We start from the raw sequence: 14,610 nt of genomic DNA, 5'->3' as shown, positions 1-14,610 counted from the left end.
AATAAAACCTTTTCAGAGCACTTATACACTTGCTTGCTTCTTGTTTGTTTTTGACAGGTTGGCTGTTTTGTCTCACAGTTCAGGCTTGTGATAAATTAGTGAGCAGCAACAATGCATATATATATATATATATATATATATATATTACAAAACCTTAAAATTGATGCCCTGTAATGTCCACTGGTCTTCATTCCTGTGGATGAGAATTCTCTGAATAATCAACAACCTTCACTAAGGACATTTACTGAAACAGTTTTGACAATCATTAACAAATAATGCTGCTTTTATCATCTTCTGAAGTGGGAAAGTTACCCTTGAAATGTTCCTCAGCGTCTCTTACAGACTTTTGAGTTTGTGAAAACATTCTTAAACAGTTCAAAATTGAAATCTGTCATTTTACATGTCATGACTGGCCTATAATACTAAATGTAGTGATGTTCACCATAGATAATATTAGTGTTGCGCGAGTTTCCAGGGAGATGACCGTGACATTCCTCAGAATTTTTTTTTTTTGTTTTTGTTTTTCTCAATAGTTTCACTGCTCTGGGTCTACACCCAAAATATTCCAGAACTGTTCTACTGGTTTCAGGTAAAGACTGTACATAACTAAAGCTCTGACTGAAACCAGGAAGTTGAAGCCATAGAGTTATGTAAAACATCTATAGAGTATGAACTGGTCACATTACCTTGTTACACTGTAGCATTACCAAAACTGGCAAATGTCTGCATTTAGCATTTTGGTAGATATTGACTAAATAGCCCTAAGTAAGGCTGACTATAAAACATGAAAATTAAATTATAATCTATGAATAATAATACAGTAGTTCCTCATTTATCGCGGGGGTGCCGTACCCTGAAGCCCTACGACAAGTGAAAAACAGTGAAATAGGAATAGTAGTGCAAGTAGTAACTAGTAGTTTATTTTAGTGTGTGTATATATATATATATATATATACATACATAAGCATTTTAAACCCCACACTCTTGCAATATTCTAAACAATGTTTCTAAACTCTAAACCAGGGGTCTGCAATCTGCGGCTCTAGAGCCACATGCACCTCTTTGGTCCCTCTGTAGCGGCTCTTTAAAGCTTGGACCAAAACGAACACAAAACTGAATGTTATTGGTTGTTATACAAACAACAATTGTTTTAGCTGTTTGACTGTCATTTATTTAAACCAGCCACTAGGGAGCGAAACCAGCCACTAGGTAGCACAAGCCAGTGTATCTTTTGTGCCGGTCCCAAGCCCGGGTAAATGGTGAGGGTTGTGTCAGGAATGGCATCCAATTTAAAACACTTTTGCCAAAACCATAATGCAAGTTCATCAAAGTGAAACCATACCGGATCAGTCGAGGCCTGAGTTAACAACAACCGCCACTGGTGCTGTTGACAAACAGGGTGCCGGCAGAAATTGTGCTACTGTTAGTCGAAGACTACGAGGAGGGAAACGTGTCAGGAGACAGAGGGAGAAGAGGAAAGTGAAGAATGTAGGACTAAGGGTTGCAACTCTAAATGTGGGGACAATGACAGGCAAAGGTAGAGAGCTGGCTGACATTTTTTTTTTTTTCATTTAGCCTTTATTTATCCAGGTTAGTCTCATTGAGCCACTAGAACTCATTTTCAAGAGAGACCTGTTTAGGGAGCACATGGTCATGATGCAGAGAAGGAAGGTAAATGTTTTATGTGTCCAAGAGACCAAGTGGAAGGGCAGCAAGGCTCGCAGCAATGGAGCAGGGTTCAAACTGTTTTACCATGGTGTGGATAGAAAGAGAAATGGAGTAGGGGTGGTCCTGAAGGAGGAGTTGGCAAAAACTGTAGTAGAGGTGAAAAGAGTGTCAGATAGGATGATGTGTCTGAAGGTAGAAGTAGAAGGTCTGATGCTAAACATCGTCAGTGGTTATGCTCCACAGGTTGGATGTGATGAGGAGGAGAAAGATACATTTTGGAAAGATCTGGATGAAGTGATAAGAGAGTATTCCCAGGGAGGAGAGAGTGGTGATCGGAGCAGACCTGAATGGACATGTTGGTGAAGGAAACAGAGGGGATGAGGAAGTGATGGGTAGGTTTGGTGTCAAGGAAAGAAACCAGGAAGGACAGATGGTGGTGGGTTTTGCCAAGAGAATGGAAATGGCTATAGTCAATATCTATTTCCAAAAGAGGGAGGAACATAGAGTGACCTTTAAGAGTGGAGGAAGGAGTACGCAGGTTGACTACATTCTGTGTAGAAGAGGAAATCTGAGGGAGATTGGGGACTGTAAGGTTGTGGCAGGGGAGAGTGTGGCCAAACAGCATCGGATGGTTGTGTGTAGAATGACTGTTGTTGTGAAGAAGAGACAAAGAGTAAAATCAGAGAAGAAAACCAAATGGTGGAAGCTGAAGAAGGAAGAATGTTGTGAGAAATTCTGAGAGGAGCTGTTAAAGGCTCTGGGTTGTAAGAAAGAGCTTCCAAATGACTGGGCTACTACAGCAACAGTAATTAGAGAGACAGGTAGGAAGGTACTTGGTGTGTCATCTGGACAGAGAATGGATGATAAGGAAACCTGGTGATGGAATAGTGAAGGGCAGGATGCCGTTCAAAGAAAGAAATTAGCCAAGAAGAAATATGACAGTGAGATGACTGAAGAGAGGAGACAGAAATCTAAGGAGATTGGACGTAGAACAAAGAGGGAAATAGCGGCAAAGCAGAGGGCGTACGATGAGTTGTATGGGAGACTGGACACTAAAGAGGGCAAGAAGGACTTGTACCGATTGGCAAGACAGAAGGATCAGGCTGGAAAGGATGTGCAGCAGGTTAGGCTAATTAAAGATAGGAATGGTAATGTTCTAACAAGTGAGGAGAGTGTGATGGGAAGATGGAAGGAGTACTTTGAGGAGCTAATGAATGAAGAGAAAGAAGAGTAGAGGTCATAGAAACTGTGGACCCGGAAGTGGGAAAGATTAGTGAGGATGAAGTCCGGAAAGCTCTGAAAAGAATGAAGAAGGGGAAGGCAGTAGGACCTGATGACATACCAGTGGAGGTTTGGAAATGTCTTGAAGAGATGGTAGTGAGGTTTTTGACTCAAATATTCAATGGCATATATGAGGGTGAGAACATGTCTCAGGAATGGAGAAGAAGTGTGCGGGTGCCCATTTTTAAGAACAAGGGTGACGTACAGAGTTGTAGCAACTACAGGGGAATTAAGTTCATGAGCCACACAATGAAGATCTGGGAGAGAGTTGTGGAAGCAAGACTTAGACGAGAGGTGACTGTGAGCAACAGTATGGTTTCATGCCAAGAAAGAGCACCACAGATGCCATCTTTGCTTTGAGAATGCTGATGGAGAAGTACAGAGAGGGTCAGAAAGAACTCCATTGTGTCTTTGTGGATTTAGAAAAAGGATATGACAGTGCCAAGGGAGGAGGTGTGGTATTGCATGAGGAAATCTGGAGTGGCAGAAAAGTATGTTAGACTGGTACAGGACGTGTATGAGGACAGCAGGACAGTGGTGAAATGTGCTGTAGGAGTGACAGAGAGCTTCAAGGTGAAGGTGGAATTGCATCAAGGATCAGCTCTGAGCCCCTTCTTGTTTGCTCTGGTGATGGACCACCTAACAGATGAGGTCAGGCAAGAATCCCCATGGACGATGATGTTTGCAGATGATATTGTGATCTGTGGTGAGAACAGGGAACAGGTGGAAGAGAACTTGGAGACGTAGAGGTATGCACTTGAAAGAAGAGGAATGAAAATCAGCCGTAGTAAAACAGAGTACATGTGTGTAAATGAGAGGGAGGCTGGTGGAACAGTGAGGCTACAAGGAACACAGGTCACAAAGGTGCAGGACTTCAAGTACTTGGGGTCCACTGTCCAGGAAAATGTGGAGTGTGGTAAAGAGGTGAAGAAGAGTGTCCAGGCAGAATGGAGTGGATGGAGAAAAGTTTCAGGAGTGATTTATGACAAAAGAGTGTCAGCAAAGGTCAAAGGAAAAGTTTACAAGACAGTGGTGAGACCAGCTATGTTCTATGGTCTGGAGACAGAGACATGGACAAAAAGACAGAAGACAAAACTGGAAGTGGCAGAAATGAAGATGCTATGGTTCTCCTTAGGAGTGACAAGGATGGATAAGATTAGGAATGAGATCATTAGAGGTACAGCACAGGTTGAACAACTGGGAGATAAAGTTAGGGAGGCCAGACTGAGATGGTTTGGACATGTCCAGAGGAGGGACCGTGGGTATATTGGTAGAAGGATGTTAGAAATGCTGCTACCAGGAAAAATACAAAAAGGAGATACATGGATGCAGTCAGAGAGGACATGGAGGTAGTTGGAGTGAGGACAGAGAATGGTCATATTTTGTGACGTTATTGTAAAAATATAAAAAATTATTTATGACACAGATCCAGTTGGGCTTATTATCGGCTGTGCTCACTCTACTTTTTTTATATAATTATATGGCTGATAATGAAACAGGACCTACCTTCCCATCGGCTGGTCCCAGAACCAGTTTTAGATCCCCCCCCCCTCAAAGTTAATGAACCAGACTTTGCCCTTTATAAAACAATTAAATAAAAACTCTTCTCTGAATTTTCTCAGGTGTTGTTGATTCGTATAGTTTCACCTTGATGCTGTAGATTCATTTTTTAATTACATTTAGTTGCGATGAATAATTGTATGCTTTATAAAGCTCATGTAAACCAATGATTGTTCGCCGAAGAGTAAACGGGGCTTGAGCCTGCTTTGGTTCTTGAGCCAAAAATATGTGTCAGATTTGGTAAATCAGCTCCTGTTGGCTTCAATTCTTCACAAGAGAAGGCATATCGTTTGGTACATCGTTTGAACAGCTTTTGCTTCAGCTGTGGTGACATCATCTGTTAGTCATGGCTTTACATGAGAAACCTTTTAGAAACTGGTTGTGCTGGTTACTAAATAGTAATTTGTCTTCGCGTGTTGTTCATTATGGCGTTGACAGGCCTTTGTATGAGCGAGCTGCTCACAGTGTTTCCCCTACCATTATACAGGCGGGGTGCCCCACCCTGTCAACGGAACTGAGCACCCCGCCTACCAAACTGAACTTGCCCTTCCCACCTAAAGGTAGCGGTGCAAAATAGAGGCTCTCTAGCTAAAAAGCCAAAGGCAGCACTAACATTGCCTCTTCCCTCATGTTGAATGCCCCCCGTCCCCACTCAAAAACTGTTAGTACAAGCTGCGCTCAGACATGTCTCCGTCCCCCCCATCAGCAAAACTCATGGATGAGATGAGCACCCCGCCATGGCAAGCTAACAAGGGGAAACCCTGGTATATGACCCAATAATCATGTGATCGCTGCATGAGTTATTCATCAGTCACTGAATCGTTGTTTAGAATCTCAAATGTCTGTTTCGGCCTTCGTGGCAAAACTTGACATATTCTGCAACACTTTTCAGGTCACAATTAAATTCAGGGAGTGGCAAACTCACTGAGCCAAAAGTTGATCTGCTGATGAATTATTGATGAGATGGAAAATTACCAGAGAATTACCCTGAGAAGAACTGTGACCTCATTTATGAGCATAAAAAGCGATGCATGAAAGAACAAAATAACGCTGCAGGGGAAATCCAGCAGACGTTTAGAGTTTGGAGGAAAAAACCAAATCAAGTGTAAACAAAGTCTAAGTCATTGTTTTCTTTTATTGAATGGTTTCTGAATGTGCGCAGGACAGTTGTTAGAGCTATCACCTTACAGTGAGACGGTCGCAGCCTCCCGTCCTTCCTGTGTGGACTTTTCATGTCCTCCCCATGAACATGTGGGATTTCTCCCACAGACATCATGATGGGTTCATTGGTAACTCCAGGTTGTCTCTGGGGCAGTGAGAGTGAGTGGTTGTTTGTCTCATTTGTCTCAATGTGCCCATGTGATGGACTGGAGACCTGTCCAGGGAGCCGCTTGCACAGTAGCTGCTAGCTCTCCCACAAACCTGACTGGAAAGGCAGGGGGAAAAAAATGGATGGATGGATGGATGGTTATGAATTTTAGTCTCAGATTTAAAGATGAAGCTTTAATTAGTGTAAAATTATACTCAACAGTTCCATCAAGGTGGAGTCAGGTCCTCTGGACGGATTCTTTTTGTTGAAACGGTTCGTCTTTTATCCAAAGGACTTATTCAGTCTGATGAGCTGCAGTGAACTCAGTCTTATAAATAGCCTCTTCTCATAGTGGGTCAACCAGTTTTCTGGGGACAGCCAAAATTAGCTGTTATGCAAAAGGAGGACCATGAGCCTAACGACCGATCGTTAGTGCTTGATGGCCGCTTGCTATTCACAGAGGGCTGAGTGATGCTAGCAATAACAGCACTGTAAGATGGGGACAGTTGGACATGGAGGCCTCTGCCCCTGTTTAATGATGGACGGTTTCTCTCCACAAAGATGGCTTCTTTTGCTCCTCCTCAAATCACTGTTCCTCTCTATCAAGGATCTCTATTCTTGATAGAGAGGAACATTAGCTCCTCAGACTGAAGAAGTCTTCTGGATAAAAGACGAAACGTTTCAACAAGAAGAATCCGTCCAGAGGACCTGACTTAACCTTGTTACATTTATCTACCTGGATTATTGAGCAGCATCAGGATACGCAGCAGTTCCACATGTGGATTTCTGCATTTTTGTTGTTTTTACTGCATCAATTCAACTCTTATCACATCACACAGAATCTGTTAGCACCCACCCACCCCCACGTCCAGCACCCCCCCATCCTCCCATCCTCCTTCCTGCCCAGCCCCATCTTCTCATTGGTTGACCTACTGGAGTTACTATGGGAACCACTGAGGAGAGGCTGCCACGCTGAGTGTGGGGTGCTGCATCCAAAGGGTGCTCCATCACTTCTTTATGGAGTTCAGGAACCCCCACATGTTGTGATGACATCTGTTTGTTGAGGGCTCACAGTTTACTCTGTTTGCACCTCACTTGGTCTTTTTTAAAAACCTGAACTCTTGAGCAGCATTACCTAATTCAAAGTTCACCCCCTAACTCATTTAATTTCTAAATAGATTTTTTTTATCATCTTAAAGGCGTCAGCCTGAGTTGGCAGTTTAGTCCTGAAATACATGATCACTCTTAGAAAATGTGTGAAAATAAAAGCAAAACTGACCTTATATGATCTGAAATATTTGCTTAGCTCATTAGCGTTAACTGGTGGCATCAACCTTGTGTCTCTGTTAGCAAAATATCTTGAGAACCACTGGACAGATTTCATTGAAAGGGGTTGCACATACGTTATGATGTTAAAAAAGTTGTGGGATTTTTTAAATAATTTTTGAAGTTTCTCTTCACTAACTGTCAGACACTTTAATATATTCTTTTTAAAACTTACATTTATTGGACTATTTCTACCATGTCACTTGTCAATCTCCTTTTTCACTCAAATGTCTGTTTTTTTTATATAAATAACCTTTCAGTCCCTGGTTGAACAGTTCAAACCTCAGTTCTGATGCCATAAATGTAATGACCAGCAAGTCATCCCTAATCAGAGACTTTATACTTAAGTGTGACACTTCCAAAGAAGATGTTTCAACATTTTCTTTACTTCTATATCTTGTGTTGAGTGTATATTCAGTGCAGTTTGTGACGTACGTCTGTTCACATTATACATAACCTTCATATGTTGGTGTGTTTGTGCTGAAGTGTTCTGATAGAAACTCAAAGTGACAAAAAAGAAGATCCAAGAAAAATAATCACTAGGTGCGCATCTACACGTGATTTTCTTTTAGAGTCAATCCAATCCAAGATGGCCTCCACTGCTAACTGAAAATAGCCAACACAAAAATCACATATAAGACTCCGTTTTACAGATTGTGAGCTAAAATCTGAGAGTCATCCTCTGCAAAGTATCTGAGCAATAACACGTCATGCACCATCTAACAACGTTGCATGAAATCCTGCACGGTATGTACACGTTTTGATGAATATGGCACTAACTTGGTCGCTCCAGAATAAAAGTCTTAGTTTAAAACTGCAGCATGGAAGGTGGCAGGCGGTGTGCACGCCTTCAGACAAGGCTGGGCCTTTTATTTATCCTGTTTTCTCACTACTTGCTTGTGGAGGCAAGTTGGTAGAGAAAACTAGAGAGTTCCTGGAGAAACTTTGACGGGGACTGCCACGATGAGTCCATTTTAAAAATCTGATTTAACAGTATGTGTTGTGGTTTGCTCTCGGCTACCAACACACCAAACTTCAGCTCAATTTCTTATAAAATAGCTGTGTCCTTGGATGTTTTCCCTTTTAGGTAAAGTGGCCATCTTGGATTTTTGATTTACATTAGGTAGGTATAACATCTTGTACTCAGCTACGAACAAACCAAATTTCAGCTCAATATCTGAAAGAATGACTGAGTTGTAGTCAAATTTGAGTTTTAGCTGTGGCAGCCATCTTCATCCAAAATGGCTCCAAACTTTTATCAGTGTTTTGTTCAGTGACCTCTCCGCTCCAGGTCACATGACCTCACTGTGTCAGAGACTGTGAAGAGTTATGTCCTTATTTTTCAATGAGAAAAATGGCGTCTTTGTTTGTAAATTACGTCACCATGGTAACTCAAAATGTCAATTAAAGTAATAGCACGCGTCACTGTTGCAGAGCCGATAATTACGATATAACATTCGTGGGTGTACATGTTGCTGTTCGGGCGCATTAAAGTTGATAGAAGAGCAAGACCCTTTTCAGGTGGATAATAATCGGGGCTGCCTTTCTAGTCAGTCACCAATAAAATAAACTATTGTTTTTTGTGGAAAATCTTAAATTCTTCTTCTTCTCTCATTTATTCAACTACCGGCCAAAGTTTTTCTTACAAAGGCAAAAGCTTCAAGAGCTCCGTCGCATTTCATAAAGATTTTCTCCTTTATCTGAATGACGAGCACAAACTAAACATCTTTGACTCTCACACTACAACAGTTGTAGGAGCACTCTGAAAGCAAACGTCCTCTTCCGGCAGATTAATGATAAGAGCAGCTGGCACACACTCGTGTGCACCAGCATGCACCAACACGCACCGCTCCCTCGCTGTCAGCATCCCTTGTTGTGATGTGGTGGGCTGGCAGGAGTAAGTGTCTTACGTAAGGCTTTTACATAAACCTCGACGTGCAAAAGTAGAGCAAGACAGAGAGGTGGAGGGGGGTGGAGGGTGCTGCACCATTACAAAGGGGATTCGCACTGCACCAAATCCTACTGCACATGCTAATGCACCTACAAAACAACGTGCAAGATTTTTAGAGCGTTTGTCTTTGATTAAACTATGAACTTGTGTTTTTAAAGACTCACAGAGTCACATGCATGCTCTATTCTCATGCCTGCATCAGTTCTGTCCCTCTAGAGTGCAAGAGAGGACAAGGACTTTGTGTTATGATCAATGAAATTAATTGATAACCTATTACTCTCATACAAAGCTGACCTTTCCTAATGTTTTGTTACAACCCAAATTGTACACTGTGCTGCAAAACCTCCAGCATGACGCACAGAATAACAAAAAAAGGAACATTTTATTGTATTTTTTCTAACCAGAAATGTAAATAATTCCCTAAAATTGATGCATATGTGTTGACAAACAGTCAGAAGCTCATTTATCAGCACAAAAATGGTTTAATTAATTTAAAAAAAGGTAGATGGAAGTATTTCACACTGTAAACAGGCCCACAGTAACATAAACAGGAGAATAGGACGCGTTGCAAAAGTTCACAGGAAAGCTCAGAGTCAACGTTACAGAGAACTGCTTCAGGCTCCAAGAAATACTTGACACTGGCCCCAGGAGTGTGAATATACGTTCGATCAAAGCAAGAAGTGCTCAGAGGGAATTGGAAATTGGAAAACTTAGTGACACACAGATCCCAACATGTAAGATGATCTGAGAAGGATTCCAGTTTGAACAAGTAATGCATAATAATCTGCTGTTGAGTTCAAAATGATTCATTCTTTACGCAAGTTTACAGCAAATTAGCAGGGGTTTAATTGTTTTTTTTCTAATAAATGCCATAGTTTAAAATAATCTAAATGTATCAAAAGGTTTAGTTGCTGAAAATGATTATTTTTAAACCACATACCCTGTGAAAGTCTTTTTGCCTAAGACACATCTGAAAACACATTTTCTCCTTTCCCTCGGACAATCGGTTCAAATGAAAGAAAAGTTTAAATTTAATGTAAAATATGCCAAATGAGGACGAATTAAACACGAGCCAAGAAATCTAACATGATCCTGTTGAGCTGAACAGTGGTTTATTTTCTGTATTTGAATCACTGTTGCTGCTGGAATCAGGTCATTTCATGCTTTAACCTAAACTTCCCCATCAGAAGATTAAAATGGAATTCAAACCTGTGACGTTGTCATGAATAAATCATCACATCCTAACATGAACTAGCACAGCCCCAAGCGTCAGCAGTATCCTTCTTTGAATTAAATACATTTTGCTTCCAACTTGTCTCAACAAATCTCTGACGAAGAACTGCGACCCACTTTTAAAACAAGTGGTGTTTTTTTTTTTTTTTTTTTTAACTAAGCAGTGGTTGATTCAAACGTTTTTATTTCCCAGACCATAAAAAAAAACAAGAAAATAGTAAAAATAATAATAATTGTTTGCCTTGCTCTCATGAAACAGAACTGGAAAAGAAAAGATCTACAAGCACACCAAGCTACATTCAGATTCATATACGGCTGCGGTGGACCCTAGAAAAGTGTGCATCCGTAGAAAAGCCAACAATGGAACGGTCTATAAACGCATTCAGCATGATAGCTTAAAAGAGAAAAACTGTTTTGCATTATGTTCAGGCTTTTTGCAAAGGACAAACATCGGGGCATGACTCCTCATCCTCATTCACTGATATCAACTTGTATAAAAAAAGGACCAGAGAAGAAAGAAAGTAGGTGCAACACAAGTTTGGTGCATTCACAGTTTGCGATCCGGGTTATGTATTTTATATAGAGAAGCTTGTAAAAAAGTATGAAATCAAATTAAGAACAGTTCACAGACTGGGAAACCTGTTTGTGTCCCCCTACAAAGAAAGTTATCCAGTGTAGCTACAAGAAGAGTGACTATTGTTCAGCAGTTTGCATACAGAAAAAACTTGTAGATGACATTCCCTGATGTTGTGCCGCGGGTGTGTGGCACTGCATGCGATGGTGCGTGTGATCTTCAACATGCAGGTGATTAGCTTGTACCTGTGAGCAATGACGCATCAGTGCAAATTATCTTTTTGGGTTTTGTATTGCAAAGGTTTTGCAGGTTTCCATTGGAAGTGAAATTACTGTAAATCCCAGAGATTGAATGAAATTGTAGCAATAGAGTATTGGTGAGATTTAAAAAAAGCCAACCTGAGTCCTTTCACAAATAACATAAAAACAAGTGTCCACCACCAAACAAGATTATACGGCTTTTGCTTTAGCTGCAAAGTAGATATAACTGAGACAGATCCATTTGTGGATTTAAGTTTACAGTTCTTTAAAGAGTGAGTGGTCCAAAGAAGATCGTTCTCAAAATTAATTACGTACAAAAGCCAGACAATGACTGTTGTGTTATTGAAGGCTGAGGATACTGTTGAGTCCATCCTGGGTTGTAAGAGGCTGACAATACACTGTATGTGTCTGGTTTTTTTTTTAATACATTGGCTCTGAAATCACAAGTTTAAGAGGTAATTCAATAGAGATTAACAGGATTACTGTTAAAAAAAGAAGTTAGAAATAATAACAATGAGCTTTGAATGAACCCAAGCAATGTTGTGTGGAATTCCGTAGAAAATGTCAAAGATAAAAAGGTGCGTCAAGTGACTGTCCAAATCAGTCAGAAGTCTTTCCAGGAACTAACAAGATGAAGAATGTATGATTTCTGTGATGCATGGATTGTCAAAAGTCAACCTCCAAAGTGCAATTGATGTCAGAGAAATTTTAGCCCAATGTTTTTTTTTATTTGAGTCTTCTTGTGACTTTCACTCGTGACAAAAAGACTATTCTGGTTCAGGCCAATATAACTCAAGTAACGTTTGAGAATGAGAAGTTTTAGGGTTTAAGGGAAATTTATACGATGTTAACAGTACAGCTCAACATTATTCTTGGCTTGAGAAAACCTTTGGCTCTGCACAAGCAGCACTGTAGCAATGCACACTCGAGGCCAATAGTAAAAGGAAATCAAGCGTTTGACAAAAACTACTTCTTGTGTGCAGTTCCTCTGGTTGAGCTGGCAGGTTTGTTCCCAGAACGGCGAACAGGTACCTTGGATACAGGGATTTTGGTACGAGCTGTTGGGGCTGCTTGGGTCTTCGGCGGAGAGGATTCCGTCTCCAGAACAGACGAAAGGGCGGATTGGCTCACAGAGTGGGGGGGTGAAGTTTGTCTAGTACTTATTGGGATCTTAGATTCTCGAGGAAGGCTGGTGCTGCCTTTTATTGATCGGAAGGAGGAAGAAGAGGAGGAGGAAGGTGGACTTTTTGGAGAGGTTGGACTCATTTTGTATTCAGTGGAAGGAGAGGGAGTACTATTTGTGTCTTCATCTCCTCTTTGATCCTCTTCCTCTTCCTCAGGATCGTTGTACAGGTCGTAGAGGTGGTCCCCAGAGCAACTGTCACGGGATAGGGCAATCTTTTGGTTTCGCTGTAAGCCACTTTCATCAGGTGTTGCTGTAGGCGTCGCTGACGGTGTGTCCCAGTATCCTTCATCACTAAGTAGTTCTTTTTCACTTGGTGATGTAGGATGACGACCATGTGCGTGAGGATTTTGGGGTTTAGCTGCCCGACTTCCGGCTACACCAACAACTGGAATCTTACTCAGCCCCAGTGCCTTTACCTGGGGTGCCTTTTTGTCTCCACTCTTGGTAGTTGATCGTATATGGCTGCTGGCTGGGTTGGTGCGAGGTGGATGACTAAAAGTCAGGGTAGTGGAGGAAGCTTGACTCAGTCGGGGCATAGCAGGGGAGTTGTCTCCTGTTGAAGGCAACATGTGCCAGAGTCCCTGCATGTCGGCATCATCCACGCCTTCTGGACTTGCCATCTCTTCCCCTCCTCCCATGTAGGCCACCACGCCACTACCGGCAGGCTGCTGCTGTGGTGGAGGAGGCACTCTGGTCCGTGCTGGGAGGGACACAGGGACTAAGCTTTGGGAAACAGAGAAAATGGACTGTGCAATTTGGGAAGGTACTGGAGGTTTAGATGGGGAGCTACGAGGTGTGGCACCAGATATACCACCAGTTCTTCCGATACTTGCACCCAGACTCCCTCCTCCACCCCCACTGCTGCTGCTGCTGGTTCCACTGCCACCATTTCCTGCTGGCCCTTCCTCATCTGCATCAGCAATAATGTCACCACACCCTGTCAATGAATCAAAGCTCTTGAGAGACGTGACATCAGTGAAGAGGAGAGAACACAATCGGTCCACTGAAGGCTCTGAAGGCTGGTCGCTTATGCTGCAGTGGTCCAAAGGGGGTGTAGTGAGGGGAGGTGTGATGCTGGAAATTGAAGCTTTGGCCTTTTGTATAGGAGGGTGCAGTGGTGAGACAGTGGGTGTGTAAGGCAAGAGGGAGTCTGTCTCAGCAGATGGTCCTGGCATGGCAACACAGTGTGTGGGAGTCATGGTAACGCTAGTGGTTGGGGTGTCCTCAGCTTGGAGGTGAGGTTCCGCATCTGCATTCTCACAGTCCTCTTGGTGATTGTGTGGAGGTGGTTCAAGGGTCAGAGTAATGTCCTTTATGTTTTCAGATTCAACAACCTCTGCATCTGTTTCCTTCTTACCTTCCGCCACTTCCCCATCTCCCTCGTTTGTTTTTTCTTTACGTCTCCATCGCATGCTGCTGAAAAAACCTTTCAGGCTCCTCCCTCTCCTCCCAATTCCTGCCCCTCCATTTTCACTTGTCCGAAAACTCCCACGTCGGAGAAAGGAAAAGAAACTCAGTGATTTGCTGAGAGACCTGACTGGACCTGCCTCCAGGCTAGCAGACCCCTCCCCTCTTGGTCCAGCAGCATCATTGTTAGGACTCGTTAGTCCATCGTGTGTTTTGCTCCTCACAAACTCCACTGATGCTGCAGAGCTGCTTCCATTCAGAGAATTCCCGTTGTCAGAATTCCCGTTGTTTCTGCCGTTCATGGCCCCTTTGTTCCTGAAGGAAAAGAAGCTGGCCATTCCGGAGCCGGTGCGTCGCTTTCCAAACAGTTTGAAGGCAGCTTTGTTGATCTTCCCTGTAGGCTGGGGGTCACAATGAGGGGCCACAGGAGGCTCCACACACTCCGACTGCACCTCCATTATCCAGCGCGCAGTTGCTCCCACAGTTCGCTTTTCTCCACCTCTTTCCTGCCTGTCTATCCTCTCTCTTCCTGGTCCCACATGCACTCACCTCGTTCTCTCCTTCTCCCTCCACCCTGCTTTCCGCTGCTCTTTCACTCCCACTCTGACTCGCCTCAACGCCAGCCTGCTGGTTTATCTCTCCCCTCCCTCTCTCCCTCCTCCCTCCCAACCCTCTCTTTTCTCTCACTGAGGCAAGCACACACATGCTGCTCCTCGCTGTATCCATGACAACTGGGTGGGCTAAGCAGCTTTCGTCAACGTTGGCAGGGCGCCAGTGTCTGTGCTCTACTCCCTCCCCCATCCTTTTCCTCCACCTTGCTTCTTACCAATTACACTTTTCTTTTAAGTGATCATC

General features: G+C 42.8%; 1 protein-coding gene across 1 annotated transcript; it reads right to left on the bottom strand.

Annotated features, from left to right (window-relative positions):
• Nucleotides 1–11,707: 11,707 nt before the first annotated feature.
• amer2 (APC membrane recruitment protein 2) lies at nt 11,708–14,357 on the bottom strand. The gene has a single exon (XM_037693846.1). It carries the CDS (start codon nt 14,211–14,213, stop codon nt 12,129–12,131), a length of 2,085 nt encoding a protein of 694 aa, XP_037549774.1. The 5' UTR covers nt 14,214–14,357; the 3' UTR covers nt 11,708–12,128.
• Between the last annotated feature and the right edge of the window lie 253 nt (nt 14,358–14,610).

This window comes from Nematolebias whitei, chromosome 20 (assembly GCF_014905685.2).
Source record: "Nematolebias whitei isolate Nwh7 chromosome 20, NemWhi1, whole genome shotgun sequence".
NCBI lineage: Eukaryota > Metazoa > Chordata > Actinopteri > Cyprinodontiformes > Rivulidae > Nematolebias > Nematolebias whitei.
Note: the sequence above shows the minus strand (reverse complement) of the source record. Positions and strands in the feature narration are given on the sequence as shown.

Coding starts and splice junctions, on each gene's coding strand:
- amer2 (XM_037693846.1), bottom strand. CDS start 14,213: ATGGAGGTGCAGTCGGAGTGTGTGGAGCCTCCTGTGGCCCCTCATTGT.